At 43.2% G+C, this 15,486-nt stretch overlaps 1 protein-coding gene across 2 annotated transcripts in view; it reads right to left on the bottom strand.

Annotated features, from left to right (window-relative positions):
* The window catches only part of LOC106561882 (MAM domain-containing glycosylphosphatidylinositol anchor protein 1), a 471,396-nt gene extending 460,759 nt beyond the window's left edge, over positions 1–10,637 (bottom strand). Inside the window, exons 1-2 of one of the 2 annotated variants that reach the window (XM_014126165.2) lie at positions 9,887–10,637; positions 8,436–8,536 (exon numbers count right to left, since the gene is read on the bottom strand). In XM_014126165.2, the coding sequence (XP_013981640.1) occupies positions 8,436–8,502 (67 nt within the window). In that variant the 5' untranslated portion in view covers positions 8,503–8,536; positions 9,887–10,637. Of the gene's footprint in view, positions 1–8,435; positions 8,537–9,762 lie in introns of both variants that reach the window. The other variant, XM_014126164.2, reaches the window with a different exon arrangement.
* Positions 10,638–15,486: the final 4,849 nt, after the last annotated feature.

Genomic DNA, 15,486 nt, shown 5'->3' with positions numbered 1-15,486 from the left:
TGGCTGTTACGTAGGTGGGACGATTTCGTCCCACCTTCCCTAGAGAGGTTAACAGCTGACATAAGGGACTCTTTTCAAGGTTCAGCTCTTGGGTATCCAGTGATTTAAATTGGAAGGATGTTTTGGGGCTTAATTTCAAATGGTGGCAAAGTTTAAGTGTCCTTTTCTTTATGTTTACAATTAAAGGGAATCATCCACTCATCCACTCAGCATGCATGATTTCGTACTTTCTTTTGGATATTTAGGATAATTCTGCAGAATTCTGTATGCAGATTTTCTATTGGGGTTTTCTCCCAATGCTTATAATCGTAATTACAGGTTGGACCCCAAACCTCACAAAAAATATAGTGCAATTGGTAAAATTACACAATTTAATATTTTGCACCAGATTTGGATAGGATTTTTTGGGAGGGAGAATTTTATTTTCATGGAGTAAAATGCTTTGCGGGATTTTAATTTTAGTGCATTCACTGCCAAACCAGGTAGTTGTACCATTGGGTATGTTCAACCATGTTATTTCCTTATTTGAAAGAGTGTCTGTTGCTTTGATTCCTGGCCTTTTTCGGGAAAATCACGACTTTGGTTTTCTGAATGTTGATGTTGATTGCCCAGTTGATGCTGTATTCCCAAAGAATGTTAAGTTGTTCCTGTAGACCTTGCTCTGTTGGTGACAGTTAGACAAGGTCATCTGCATAGAGAAGTAATCTTACCTCATCTTTGAGGGTGAGTCCAGGGGCTGCAGATCGGTCCAGCAACACTGCTAGTTTGTTGACGTAGACATTGAATGAGGTTGGACTTACACTGCATCCTTGTCTCACTTTATTTTATTATTGTTCAGTCTAATACTACATGTGTTGTCCGTGTAAATAGATTGTATGACGTCGTAAACTTTGCTTTCAACGTCACTTTGGAGGATTTTGTAACATAATTCATCATGGAATCAAAAGCCATTCTTAAAATCAACAAAATATGCAAATACTTTTCCTCTGCTTTTCTGATGAACATGCTGGTTTATTAGTGTGTATGTGGTCTGTTGTTCTGTGTTTGGATTGAAAGCCAATTCGTTTTTTGTTGAGAGCATTATGTTGTGTGAGGAAGGTCTGTATTTGGTCATTGAGAATACAGAAAAACATTTTCCCCATGTTACTGGTGACACATATCCCCTATAGTTAATAGGTTCTAATTTGTCAACTTTTTTATATATATGGGGTTATGAGCAGCTGGTTCCAAATGTCAGGGAAGCAGCCACTCTCCAAAACCAGGTTGAATAGTTTTAATAAGGCATCCTGCAGCTCATCAGTACTGTGTTTAAGCATTTCATTCCTGATGCTGTCAGGGCCTTTCTCCCTCTCCCTCTGCCCTCCTCCCACCTTCCCTCCCTCCCTAACCATGTAAAGCTCTCTTCAGTTCATCAAGTTTCCTAGTGGGACGTGCACCTTGGAATGGCCACCTCTGACACGGAAGTTAATTGGCGGAAGCTTTGGGGATAAACTGCCCCGTTGGGAGGTGGCCCAGGCTGCTGCAACGTTGCTAGCCCCCGCTAGCCAACATGCCCGTCGGGCCAGGGGTTGATGCTACAGTAAACCACAGTGGATCGGGACTTGGGCTCTGACCTGAGGTTAATAGAATTTCTGTGTACCTTTAGCCAGCTACCCAGCCGACCACACTGCCGGAACCCCATGAAATAACAGTAAAATGGTCTGATGGTGAAGTAGACATTCTTGATATTCACGTCACAACATATATAAATTAACTCTCTACAATACATTTCAATAGAAAATGAGCAAAAACAGAAAAGATCCTGCAACTGTGGAGGGGTAAATACCTGTCTATTTATGGGAAAGTTACACTGATTAACTCTTTAGTCATATCTCATGTCTACTCCAGATGACTGGTTTTTCAAATCATATGAGCAAAAAATGTTCTGCTTTATCTGGAACTCTAAGCCAGACAAGATAAAACGTGCCTGTCTATATTATAATGAATGAGTTTGGTGGGCTAAAATGATTAAAGATTAAACCATTAAACCTCTCACTAAAAGCTTCACTTATACAAAATGTTTACTTAAACAGTAATTGGTTCTCCAGTAGATTACTAAGAAAAGCTCATCTGTTGTTCAAAAAGGAACTTTTTGCCCTTACACAGATTACAACTTCAGAGGTTTGGTTAATTGAAACCCAAACCTTGTTCAAAGTATCTATCTCCCTTTCTCAAACAAGCCAGGCATTGGTTACAATTCCAATTTCATCCTCCAGAAAATATGAAGGATATTACAAATGTTATGGTTAAACTCAAATATACTGATTGACAAAAATAAAAAAAGAATATAGAAAAAATTATATAGAAGTCTATTTTCTTTAAATTATATTATGTATAGGAATGGCAGTTATGTCTCACAGGCAACTATTGGAAATATATGGGAAGGCTTGCTCAATAAAAGATTACAACCAATTGATTGGGGCACTACCGCAGAAAGGGAGGAGGCAAGCGGAGGGGGGGGGTAGAGAATGTGTCTGTCTGCCCTATATTAAGGACCCAAATTTGTTCCTCATTTGAGGAACTTAATGTTGACAGCTGCACCATACAAAATTCTTGCCACAAACAAAATGTTAAATATATGGGGCATACAATCATCTCAGCTCTGCAGATTTTGCTGCAAAGAGACATAATCATTAGACCATCTATTCTGGTATTGCCCCCAGGTAGCCTGTTTCTGTACGGCTGAAAAATCATAACATCTGTGGGGGAGGGGAAGGGGGGGGGCTGCCAGAGGGATTTGGGAATTTGATTGAAGCGGCTTCGCTTCAGGTGTGGAATGTATGTTTTAAAAAATTATATAAAATAAATCAAATAATAAATAAATAACAAGGACTTGGGGAAAGGAGAGGAAATGGTGATTGAACTATCCTTCTCTCTCAATTTGTGTGTGTGCGTGTGTGTGTTCCTGTGTAAAGTAAGTAAAGTATGTCTTTGTATATCTGTGCATTTGTGTATGTGTGTGTGTATGCTTATATGTCTGTGTATGTGTGTACATGTGTAAGAGAGAGGAGAGAGGGCAGGAGAGAAGGCCACCTGCTGGGAGCCACAAATGGAGAGGAAGGCCCAATAACACTGAGCTGTTATCCAGCCTCCCACCCCCTGACAACAACAACAGAGCGGCACTAACTAGATGGAACTGGAGAAGGAGGGGAGGGCAGACACACACACAGAGAGAAAGAGCAGGAGACACACACACACACACAGAATATCTGTCTCTCTCTCTTCTCTATCTCAGGGGTGAGATCAATTCTCCATCTATAGTGCTTTTCCACTTCATTCTGCCTATAGGAGGATATTACACAGTGAGAGGGACTGAGAGAGTATGAAAGGAGAGAGAAAGTAGATAGATGAGAAAGGATAGAGAGAAAAAGATAGGAGATAGAGAATCAGAGAAAAATAGAGGTGCTGAAGAATGAGAGAAGATAGACCAGAAACGAGGAGAGAGATAGAGACTGAGTAGAGATAGAGGAAATAGATTGAGAAAGAATAGCTCAGCTCTCAACCTTCCAAGTCCCCAGTCAACATCTTCTCACTCCTCCACTCTCTTCTACTCTTTCCCAGCTAAAAATAAAGACATTGTGGCCTCTATTCTGTCTGAAAATGGCTCCTGACTGACATTGTATGGGGCTTGGGGACTCAATACAGTTTATACTGCCGTATTGAGTAAGTGGCAGGATAATACTTCCATTCACAGCGGTAAATAAAAGGAAAGCCGGTGGATAGAAAAGGGAAGTGAAACGTGGCGGCAAAAGATGTGTGGTTTCTTAATTAACGGAGGTGGCAGATTTTTCCAGACCTTGGTTCAACTACTACTTGAAATCTTTTGCATTTGCTTTAGTCTGCCTGGAGCGGAGTGACAGATAGGCAGGGTTTGAACATTTTGCAACTATTCTATTTGTTTTCAATTGTGCCAGGCAAGCACAATTAAGTCTAGCTGAAGTATTCTACATGATTTCGAGTAGTGTTTGAACCCAGGCCTGCGAATTTCACCATACGCACCATTATTTATTATTTTTTTCTTTCTTAAATTTTTTTTTAATGGCAAGTCACCTCACTAATTAACTCTCAAGGACTTGAATTAAAGAATAATAAAGAAGGAAAGGTCAGTCAACAATGGTCGACATTGACTGGTGAGGGGCGAGAGTGTAGGAGAGACTTTTTAAGAACACGGCGTGCGTGTGTGAGTGGGTGAGAGTGTGTGGGTGTGTGTGCGTGCATGCATGCGTGCGAGCAAGCAGAAAATCGAGAAGATTGTCATTGTCGGTGTGAGAATCTATGAGTGAGAATCTTAGTAAAGTCAGGTTTAAAAATATCAGGACCACAAAGAAAGTATTTAAAATACACAGGTTCAGAAGAAAGGTTCCTATTTTACTGTGAGTGTGTGAGTGCGTGTGTGTGCGAGCATGTACAGTTATGTGTGGCCATTCATTTGACAATCCATTTACATTCCTGATACGATTCAAACTCCCAGTAGGGCCTTGAAGGAAATATTTGGCATCATTACATTCAAAAATCTTCCTTCTCATAAAACTGAATATATATAAAACTGACAATATAGTCATCTCTCAACAATTATGGAATGTGTTTCATTATAAAATGTTGTTTTGCACTTTATTTTAGAGAATAAAGAATTCACAGAGGGGGAGACAGGCAGGTGGGAGAAACAGTACAAGGGGTTGGAGTGGGGATTTAACCCCGGTCTCCAGTAGAAAGAGGAGTATGTGTGACTACAGCCAGGAGGGTCACTGCTAGACCACAGGCCACTGCAAGACCACAGGACCCTCTGGGCTTTGCATTTTAATTGCAAAGTTAACTTCAGACAGGGTATGATTTGGTCATGGAAAGTAAGCAGGTGTTGTCCATTCATTGTGGACTTTGTCACATTGCTTTATTATTTAGAGCCTGATACTTAAATACTGCATGGACGTGCTAACCAACAGAGAGAGAGAGGGAGTGAAAGAGTGTGTGTGTGTGTGTGTGTGTGTGTGTGTGTGTGTGTGTGTGTGTGTGTGTGTGTGTGTGTGTGTGTGTACGAATGAATGTGTGTGAGAGAGAGAAAGAGAGGGCAGAAAAGCGAGAAGATTGTAATCACTAGCTGCGCTCCCCCTCTCTTCCTCTCTCTCTCCCTCCCTCCTTCGCTCTCCCCTGCCTCACAGCCATGGATAAATTATGAATGCTTATTAAAAAAGGGCAATATTCAGCATCCAAAATAAACGCATGAGGTGGTGAGAGACATAAAAGAGAGAAACAAACAAAAAGGTGTGGAGGATGAGGAAGAAGAAGAGTTAAAGTCACTGGAGATTTGGGTGGTCACGGGCACTATACGTCTGGTTTTCTAGGCCACAGGCCTTAACGAAGTGTATCAACAACTATACCACATAGCCTTCCATGAGTGAGAGAGAGTGAATTCCAACCTGCGCATTGACATGGAAATCAATGGCACAATGTATGTTTGGTTGCACAGAAATTATTAATATTACTTTGTGTAACTAGTGACCCTTCATGACAATCCAATCATTGTTTAAATTACCTCATCAGCGGTGAGGAAAGAGTGTCCATGCTCAGGGTAGAAGTTTTCCTTTTCAGGCACAGATATAGGGTCAGCCTGACCCTGCCCAAATCTTAATTCAACCATTAGGCCTAGGTGTAGAAATGCATAGCTGATCCCGCGATTGTATAACGACCCCTCAATAGAGAAGCTCTCTCTATTTCTCTCTGTCTCTCTCATGTTAGCACCACTCTTGATTGAGTACCCCTCTTGAGTGTTGGAAGCTTCAGACAACAATATTGAAATGCAAAGCAGCACAATCGATGAACAGTAAAGCAACGAGGGATCACGGGAGTCCGAGGTGAGATAGCAACAGTAGCGTCAGCCGCTACAGTATCTAAAGAAAAGCCTACATCCACTAGCGTCCTTTCCAGGCAGGGAATGTAGGCCTACAATGTATTTTATTTTTACTTGTACAATAAGCTTCCTCAGGCAACATTAACAGGAGATAGGCTAACCCTGTGGGCTGTTCTGGTTCTGAAAGGGCTTACTTATTTACTTCATGACACGAATATGATAGGTATAAAAGGGCTTTCGGAGCAGTAGCATCAAATCAGGCGTGCTTGTGGCATTCGGTTCCCAGCGGACAGCAAGTTGCATCTGTCTCCATAGGAAGTGAGAACATTCCAAAAACAGGAAAAGCCATTTTAAAGCTCCTCAATACACAGTTGTGTGCCAAGCTCACGGCAGATTTCCTGACGTTTTCTACTGTTCTTGCATAATTCTCCATCTCGCACCTGTGTAACATCGCACCTGTGTAACATATTTAACCGAGGCAGCAGGAGACCAGACGCGTTTGTTGATTGCACAGTGAATTATTACGACTAAGGTCCTTCCTCCTCGCAGTCTAAACCTAAGCATCATCATCATGACCAAGAATGCAATAGAATAATACTGACTTTAGACGCTCTCTTATCTCCTGTAAACTTGTGGGTTTGTGCAAGATCATTTTTTAATGGGCCTAGTTCGTTAGGAGGTCATTTGTATTTTGCGTGCTATATGCATTCATTCACATAGCCCACAAAAAAAGGGGAATTCAAAACGATCTATTCAGGATGAGCTCACCAAACCCAGTCGGATCCTCAACGCAAAGCCGATCATACTTAAAGTTCTAACTAGTTTGAGGTCATACTTATTAGTTTGAGCGCAACCATGTTGCTTATCCACACTGTACAGCGCCCATGGGACAACTGAGCAAATACTATAGGCTACATCAGACAACAGAACAATGCATAACCTTAGCAATGCAAAACATAAGCATGTTATACATTTAGGCTTTCACAAGAAGTAAGGGGGATACCTAGTCAGTTGTCCAACGGAATGTATTCAACAGAAATGTTTCTTCCGCATTTAACCCAACCCCTCTGAATCAGAGAGTTGCGGGGGGCTGCCTTAATCGATTGTCAGCTCGGGGATTTGATCCAGCAACCTTCCGGTTACTGGACCAACGCTCTAAGTAGACAGACAGGCAGTCAACTGCTATTAACAGGCAGTTTCTCAAAGTAAGGCTAGTGAAAATATTTACTAAGATATATATTTGTTAATTAAATAGCAAGCCTGCGTTTGACATTTAACAGCTAGAGTGTGACGTGCCCCTGTTTGGAGAGCTGGAAAGGGTAAAAGTGTGATCAGAGAGCTTTAAATATTGCAGCTGCTTTCCTTGGTTTATACATAATTGTAATGTAATGTGCATAGGCTACCTGTCCAATTTGCACCGAAGATGATCTACTTGGCTTCAAACTTCGTCATACTGTCATACTGTTATGCAGAAACATGCTTTTCTCGACTACAGTGCCGAATCCTCTATAAGGTCTAAGGTATACGTGTGGTGAATGTCACAAGAGTAAAATGTCCTATGGTCCTAAAGTAAACAAAATAGTTGTAGCAGTTCAGCTGTAGCGGCTGGAGATTCAACACCATTCAAGGGTAGAGCAACCACTCGACACTAGGAAAAACGTTATTTATTTTTTGCCCAAACTTTTTTCATTGTGGAGTAAATGGCAACTAAACGAAAATATTTCAACTGTTCCTTTGAAATCCCAGTTATGTCCTCACTCCTTACACACAACACAGCTAAATGTCTAAATTCTTCAACAGTCACATCTGTGCGTATGTGCTGCCCCGGAGCAGAATCTCACATTATAAGCTCCTGTAGCCTTTAAATACGACGTTCATAATTTCTTTCATTCCAATTTCTTGATATAGCCTATAGGCTTGGTGTGTCACGAACAGTAAAAACGATGTGGTGTTGATCTTTGGCGCTGACACATCCAACAGGCGAGTGGAACTAAAAAATAAAAAAATCAGACCACATTCTTATTAATTAGCCTATTTAGGTAGCGTGTGCCTTTTTAATCTGCAGTTTACTCGTTATGACAGTGCAGGGCCGCTCCCGTAGTATGTTCAATGATAACTATGTAGGTTTCAATTGGGTAATTATGCAATAGCCTACTAGGAATCCGCCCGAGGCCATTCTCTTCTTGGTGACTTAATAGACATTACCAAGGATTTAGTAAGCCTCCTACCTTTTCTCATTACAATGAACTTTTCATGTGAAATAGATTTTTATGACAGACCATTTGCATGTGCCAAGCAAGCCAGAGGTGGAAATGCATTAGGCCAATTATTATCATTGTTAATTTTAATAATATTATAGCCTAACTAGTTAATGACACCGATAAAGAAAATGTAGGCTACTGGGACAAGACAATTAAGATCATATGATGAATAGGGAAAAATTTAACCAAGCCGGACTGTGTCCAATGTGCAATAACTCAATAGTTGCGCCACTTATTACCATCATATTAAACTGAATGGACACACAAACACACACTTTCGTATCTCTTACCGTAAACACCTTGCCCTCGTGTGTATGGGTGGATGATAGAAAATAACAAAATCCAGAAAAGCTCCATCTTTAGCTTCGATCCCTCATAACCTGGAAATAGTCTGAGAGAGAGAGAAGAGCAGGTTTTAGTGAATAAGAAGAGGGCATGAGAGCACCGTGACTAGATCAAAGGAGCCACGGTAGATTGTGGCGTGTAACGGCTACAGTAGGCTAGTTTATAATCCAGACGAGAGAACAAGTGGGGAGTCTATCAAATATATGTTTGTTCTGTCCGGGAATCGTGTCAACTCCCTCCCACAGATAATACAATCATAATAATTCGTGGGTTAAAGTAATTTCAAATCGCATGCATTGTCTCAAACCGGGTTAAACGACAGGCAATTCAGTTGCAGACTCTGGATAATCAAAAGATTACAGGACAGCTCTGCCATTGTCCTCTCGGGATTGACAGGATTGCCTAAAGTAATTATGGTTTATTTCTGAAATTGCTAACCGGCAGGTAAGGGCAGCGAGCATAACAATATTTCAAATGGTGGCCTGAGTGCTGGGGTCATGCACCTACCTGCATATCATCACGCGCATAGCCTATATTAAGCACATGTGGGTGTACAGACGCGCGCGTACACACACACACACGACCTGTTTACAAAAGCCGTAGCATTCATTCAGAAAAAATTTAACATTTCCACGATTACCAATAGGCTACATTCCTCACCCAACAGGTGATACAAATTGAGTAATAAGCAATAGACAACTGTGCCAAATCGACCACGTTAACTGACATGTGATATTGTGGTATTGTGGTTTAATCGAATGGCTATTAAAGGGAAGTTGTAGTAAAACGAGTCAATAAATATTATTGATGCACTTTGTCACTCAATTTGGCGACCGATTGAGCTTTTCCTAGTCTGCATGATGACCCATAATATTTCTAAATGCGAAATGCAATTATCTATTTTACAAAAGTAGGTCATAGTGTATACTAGTTTATATCTAGCGCAACATGTGTGTCTCAAAAGCAACTAAAGTCTGCATGTATTATGTCTGCACGCGCTCTCTGACCTCACCCCATTGAGGATGGCGACCTTTCCACATAAACGGGTGCTTACACACGTCCCACGTTTGAATAGTCTACTTAGCCTAGTTAGTGAATAAAATACAAGCATATTCAAATCGTAGGCTATAACATGCAGGAAGATAATATATCCAGGATCAAACTTTTAAGACAGTATCCTACTGTCAATGTGTCTGTCCATAAGTGAAGCATATTGAAAAAACATCGCAGTAAATGGGTTCACTGACAGCAATATTGTCGAATTTCATTTACCTTACTCAGAGGTGTAGTCAGCGCAGCGGGTGGGCTGTCTTGAAACTAAGTCTACGACGCGATATTCCGTACCCTCACGCGGCTCAGCGATAATTCAGTTTCAAGACCGCTTTAGATGTCTTACCATAAATGCGTTGTAAATTTAGGTATCCCCACTTAAGTATTCCGGTTTCGTAGAATTTCTTAGTTCCAATGTCGATTTATACCAATTCTCAAAAGAGAGTAGAAATGTGATAAGAATTCACCGGGTAACTTTTAACGCACGGAACCCTTCGTTTTGAATGTTTAGGGGAGCCGCTCCTTGTATCCACAAAGCGGATTCCTCATAAACCCAGCAGTCGGAAATCACTCTGATTCTCTCCCTTTCGGCGTTGAATCTGTCGTATTTCTTACGGCTCTTATTTCTTTAAACAGTTCAGTGGAGATAGATTTCAGTCCCGCGTAGGTTATTGGAAATTATAGGCTATCAAAATAAAGTCCCACTCTCCATACACTACACCGCTCCTCCCCTCGCGTCTCCAAGTAGCCTACTGTTTGCCAGTGGAAGTATGTGCGCAGACTGAGAACGATGTGATGGACTCCTTGGCCAAAAGCGGCACAGCTGAGATGCGCACGTCTCACTGAACAGGTTGTCAAAGACAGGCTCATGTATCTTCTGCCTCTCTCTGTGTCTCTCCTATCTCTCTCCCTCTGTCGGACGTCAATTCAACTCCAAGTTCGCTTCTCCCGCCCCACGCAACATGAGTGACGTTCGCAATAGACTGACGAGTCGACCTGAGCGAGAGGGATGGATGGGGAGGTAATTTGTTTTGTGGTGGTTTTGGTCGAATTTGCGACTGTAGTTCCACTCGTGGAGGAATGCCAATTATAGGCAGTGCAGCTGCAATCAGGTCCTGCCTACTGAATACTGTCCCGGGCTCCCAACGGGGCAATTAGATTTTTTTTTTTTAAAGAGGCCGACACAGGAATGAAAAATCAAGAAAAATCAGTCTCTCTCTCTCCCACTCTCTTCCATCCCTCCTCGGTACTCCCAAGCTCTCCCTCTCATCTCCGTCTCAGTCAGTTTCTCTACGCACGGAGCCGACGTTTTAGTCCTACTCAATGTGGCCACAAAGCGGCGTATTTTAGCTAATTTTATTTCACGTGTGACTTCACCCCGGATTGATGGATTGATAGATTCATAAAGGAATTGATAGTTGATACATTTCAAATGTTGTTGTTGACTCATCAATAAAACATATAGTAGCCTACTCAAACATATAACCTATTCATTTTTGTTAGGAAGCAGCTTGAACCACAGAGGTAGGTTGCAGCAGCGCTGTATATCCTCAGGTGCTTTGCTGTTTCCCTCGGCCTGTGCATTTCAGCACCATTGATGCTGTCCACTAACACAGACACGTGCTAAACTGCTGCTTTATGTCTCACTGGTGTGCATGTCTCTCTCTTTCTCAGACACTCTCTCCCTAGCTCTCTCTTTCTCACACACGCACGATGGTAAATATTTCAAATGTTGACAAGTATTTGCGCACACATGTCCAGCTCTGTGAAGGAATAACCTGTAAATATTAAATGTGTTTTTCAAAGGAGAGCCATGCCATGAAGATAAGATCAAGATATTTGCCTTAGGGCAACTATAAGTTTCATGCTATCCTTTTCATAGATGACCAAAAATGAATATGTGGTCTACTTACAAAATGAACAGACCAGGAATAGTCTGTTCATTTGAATACAAATTGTTTGTCTTAATTACTGGATCAAAAGTATCACAGCACACTGAGTATCTCATCCAGTATACCACAAAACATTGACAGTCAATAATCTCTGAATAAAAAAAAGAGTCTGCATACAATTGAATTATTTTTCATTGAAAAAGACTGCGAAAGCCAGTCCAAATTATCTCTCTCTGTCTCTGTCTCTTTCTCCCTCCCTTTTGGTCAGCAGCCAACTTACTTAGCGTGCCTTGCCAAGAGAGCATCATTGGGGCTTAAGTCAGTTCATCACACTACACGTTGTGCTGCTAGACAAAGGGCTGTTAGACATGGGTTTGATTTTAGACAGATGAAAAGTGGGATGTGTACAGAGGGCTGAAGGTAGGCTGACCTCTTCCTCTTGCTCAAGGAAGAGCAGGGGCTGACAACCCAGGGAACACTCAAAGGGCGAGAGACCCGTGGCAGATTAAGGAAGCCTGTTGAGGGCGTAGTCGTCCCACACTAGTTGCTGGCTCCAGGTGATGGGGTTGGCGGAGACCAGGCAGCGAAGAGTTGTTTCCAAGTTGGCTCGCTCTGACTGGCCGTTGGACTGGGGGTGGAACCCGGAGGACAGGCTGACCACGACCCAATGAGTGTGCAGAACGCCTTCCAGAACCGGGACGAGAACTGAGGACCCCGGTTGGAGACCCCGTCTACTGGGAGTCCTTGGATCCGGAAGACGTGCTGCACCATGAGCTGGGCCGTCTCTTTGGCAGAGGGTAGCTTGGGAAGTAGAATGAAGTGAGCGGCTTTGGAAACCCGATCCACTACTGTCAGGATGGTGGTGTTGCCATCAAATGGGGGAGACTCGTGACAAAGTCCAGGGCTATGTGAGACCAGGGATGGTGAGGGACAGGCAGAAGTTGAAGGAGACCAGCTGGAGCTTGCCGAGGAGTCTTGTTCTGAGCACAGACTGTTCATGAGGCGACGAACACAGAAATGTCAGGAATCATGGTAGGCCACCAAAAGCGTTGTCGCACAAAGGCCAGGGTCCAACAGGAGCCCGGGTGGAAGGGATGCCTGGAGGAGCAGACAGCATCAGGAATAAACATCCAGACCCGGATTCTGGCTGGGAATGTTGCGCCTTACAAACCTGCTTCCCTATCCCCCAGCTGAGTGCCGTTGCCAGGCACGAGGTGGGAAAGATGGTCTCGGATTCTGGTGTTGTAGCCGTGGGGCTTGACATTCTTGGATCCTGGTCGGTATGAGAGGGAGAATTCGAACCGTGTGAAAAGTAGGGCCCATCTAGCTTGCCTGGAATTGAGACACTTGGCGGTGCGGAGATATTCCAGGTTCTTGTGGTCGGTCCACACAATGAATGGATGATCTGCCCACTCCAGCCAGTGCCTTCACTCCTCCAATGCCATCTTCACCACGAGATGCTCACGATTCCCCACATCGTAGTTCCTCTCCGTGGCATTGAGGCAATGGGAGAAGAAGGTGCAGGGATGTAACTTGAGGTCCAGGGCAGAACGCTGTGACAGGACAGCCCCCTAAAGCGTCTCAAAGGCCGAGGAGATGAGTGGTAGCGGTTCTTCACCGTGATGTCGTTGAGACCTTGTTAGTTGATGCACGGGCACAGGGTTTTGTCCTTCTCCACAAAGAAGAACCCTGCGCCGATGGGGAAGGCAGAAGGACGGATGAACCCTGCATCCATTCACGGTCAAAACCGTGAAAACTAGAAAACAGGAACTATAGAAAGACAGGTGCAAGGGGAAAAACGCTGGTAGGCTTGACGGACAAAACGAACTGGCAACAGAAAAACAGAGAACACAGGTATAAATACACTGGGGATAATGGGGAGGGTGGGCGATACCTGGAAGGGGGTGAAGACAAGCACAAAGACAGGTGAAACAGATCAGGGTGTGACAGGGGTACTGAAAATAATAAATACTAGGGATGAATCTCAATTGTATCACCTTGATTTACTTGCATCCCCTCTCCTTGTCTTTTTCTCTAAATGCATTGGAGGAAAAGGTCAGAGATAAGGAACCTTTGATCTTCCCTCCAATGTGTTTTGAGAAGGGAGAGGACACAAGGAATTAAGCAAATACAAGGAGATACAACGGAGATTCACCGCCGGTGAAAGTGTCTTCAAAAGGAATTACACAGGAGAAGTTGCCAAAATGCAGCAGGGTGGCAGGTAGCCTAGCAGTTTGTGCACATTGGGCCAGTAACTGACAGGTCGCTAGTTTGAATCCCCAAGGTGAAAAATCTGTTGATGTGCCCTTGAGCAAGGCAATGAACCCTAATTGGTCAAGGGTCACTGTTGATAATGGCAAACCCTGGCACATTTTTGGAATAGGACAAATATAAGCACCCACCTAATTATTAAAACACTTTCCACTCCCACACTCTGGCACTGTTACAACAGAGACATGTTTAAGACAGTCCATCATTACAGAAAGTTCAAATAGACATGTATTGTGCAGAATACATTCAATTGTCTGTCAAGTAGAATATAGGGAATCGTGTCAGCTTAATTTATTTACATATCTATCAGCAACATTTTGCAGCAAATATTGCACGTAGTAGAATGATAGAGGTTAAACAAATCCGTATTCTATCTGACAGGCAATCGTACCTATCTGTTCTACACAATACATTTTTATCTGAATGTTCTGTAACATTCTGTAACATTACATCCTCCTGAACAGGCCCCCGTTCCGTGTCTCCCTCAGACCATTTAAAAAACCATTAGGATGTTAGGGGGAGAATGTTGCCAGATTGTTATCAGCTGTCTACCTACAGGCAGTAACGCGATACAAGGTGCTTGGTTAAAGTTTCTGCTCCGGTTTCCTACTGGATGCCACCATCAATGTAATTACATCAGTGATTGAATATGGTGCATCCCAAATTACACCCTATTCCCTATGGGGCTCTGGTCAAAATTAGTGCACTATATAGGGAATAGGGTGACATTTGGGACGCAACCCATGATTCCTAGCCTAATCAGATTCTCTCCACAGCTAACATGGACGGCGAGACACTGTGGAGAAGATAACCGCATTTAAAGACGATTAAATCCGATAATGGGCTTCCTATGGAGGTAAATGGATAGAAGCATGCAGATGGGAGAAGAGATGATGAAAGATGATTGGACGGATCAGGGAGTGTGGAAAGTATCCTGTGTGCCCACGTTGTTTGGTATTGCATGCAAGCACGATATGTTACGTTTAGGCTTGTTAGGTTAAGAGACAGGATTAGTAGTCAGCATAAGGTTAAGTTTAGGCATGCGAGCGAATGGTTACGGTTGGGGTTTGCGGTTTGGCTAAGGTTAAGTTTAGCCATGCTAGCGTGTGGTTAAGGTAGACATAAAGTAAGGGACACAAAGAGCAGTGTTTTGCAGTGAGGTTGACTGAGGTCTTATAGGCCCTGGAATATGCCGTTCTGAGTGCTCCTTCCTTGGCAGATGTGGTAGAAGTTGGAAATTAAAACATTGCACAAGTACAACAACAAGTAAAAAGAACTCCAAAGACCCCAGGCAGAAACAGTATGCCAGTGTCCCAAATGGCACAAAAGTAGTGCACTATGAAGGGAATAGGGTCCCATTTGGGATGCTGACTGCCTCCAGAAGGTGGGTCTGGTGTCATTTCAGCCTGGGTAACAGGTGGCCTCTCCCACCTGTGTGTGTGTTTGTGTATACATGTACGCCTGCAGGCATGTGTTCAAAGACACACTAGACACACATTGTCCAAGTTTGTGTCCGTTTCCGTGTCTGTGAGCGTGACTACAGCCGGGCAGCCTCAAACCTCTGCCCACCCCTCACACTCCGACCTGACACACACACACGGGAACCCATTTTTCAACGGGTAATTGGCGGCACAATGGAATACCCTCGGGATTCGATAATTCATAACCTCCCTCGCCATCCAATATCGGATACGGAGAAATGGGCTGAGACAAGGAGGGTGCGGGGGGGGGGCAGCTCCCGCATCATTAGAGAGAGGAGAGGTAATGGTTGTTATTGATTCCT

Source organism: Salmo salar, chromosome ssa11, assembly GCF_905237065.1.
Source record: "Salmo salar chromosome ssa11, Ssal_v3.1, whole genome shotgun sequence".
Classification (NCBI taxonomy): domain Eukaryota; kingdom Metazoa; phylum Chordata; class Actinopteri; order Salmoniformes; family Salmonidae; genus Salmo; species Salmo salar.
Note: the sequence above shows the minus strand (reverse complement) of the source record. Positions and strands in the feature narration are given on the sequence as shown.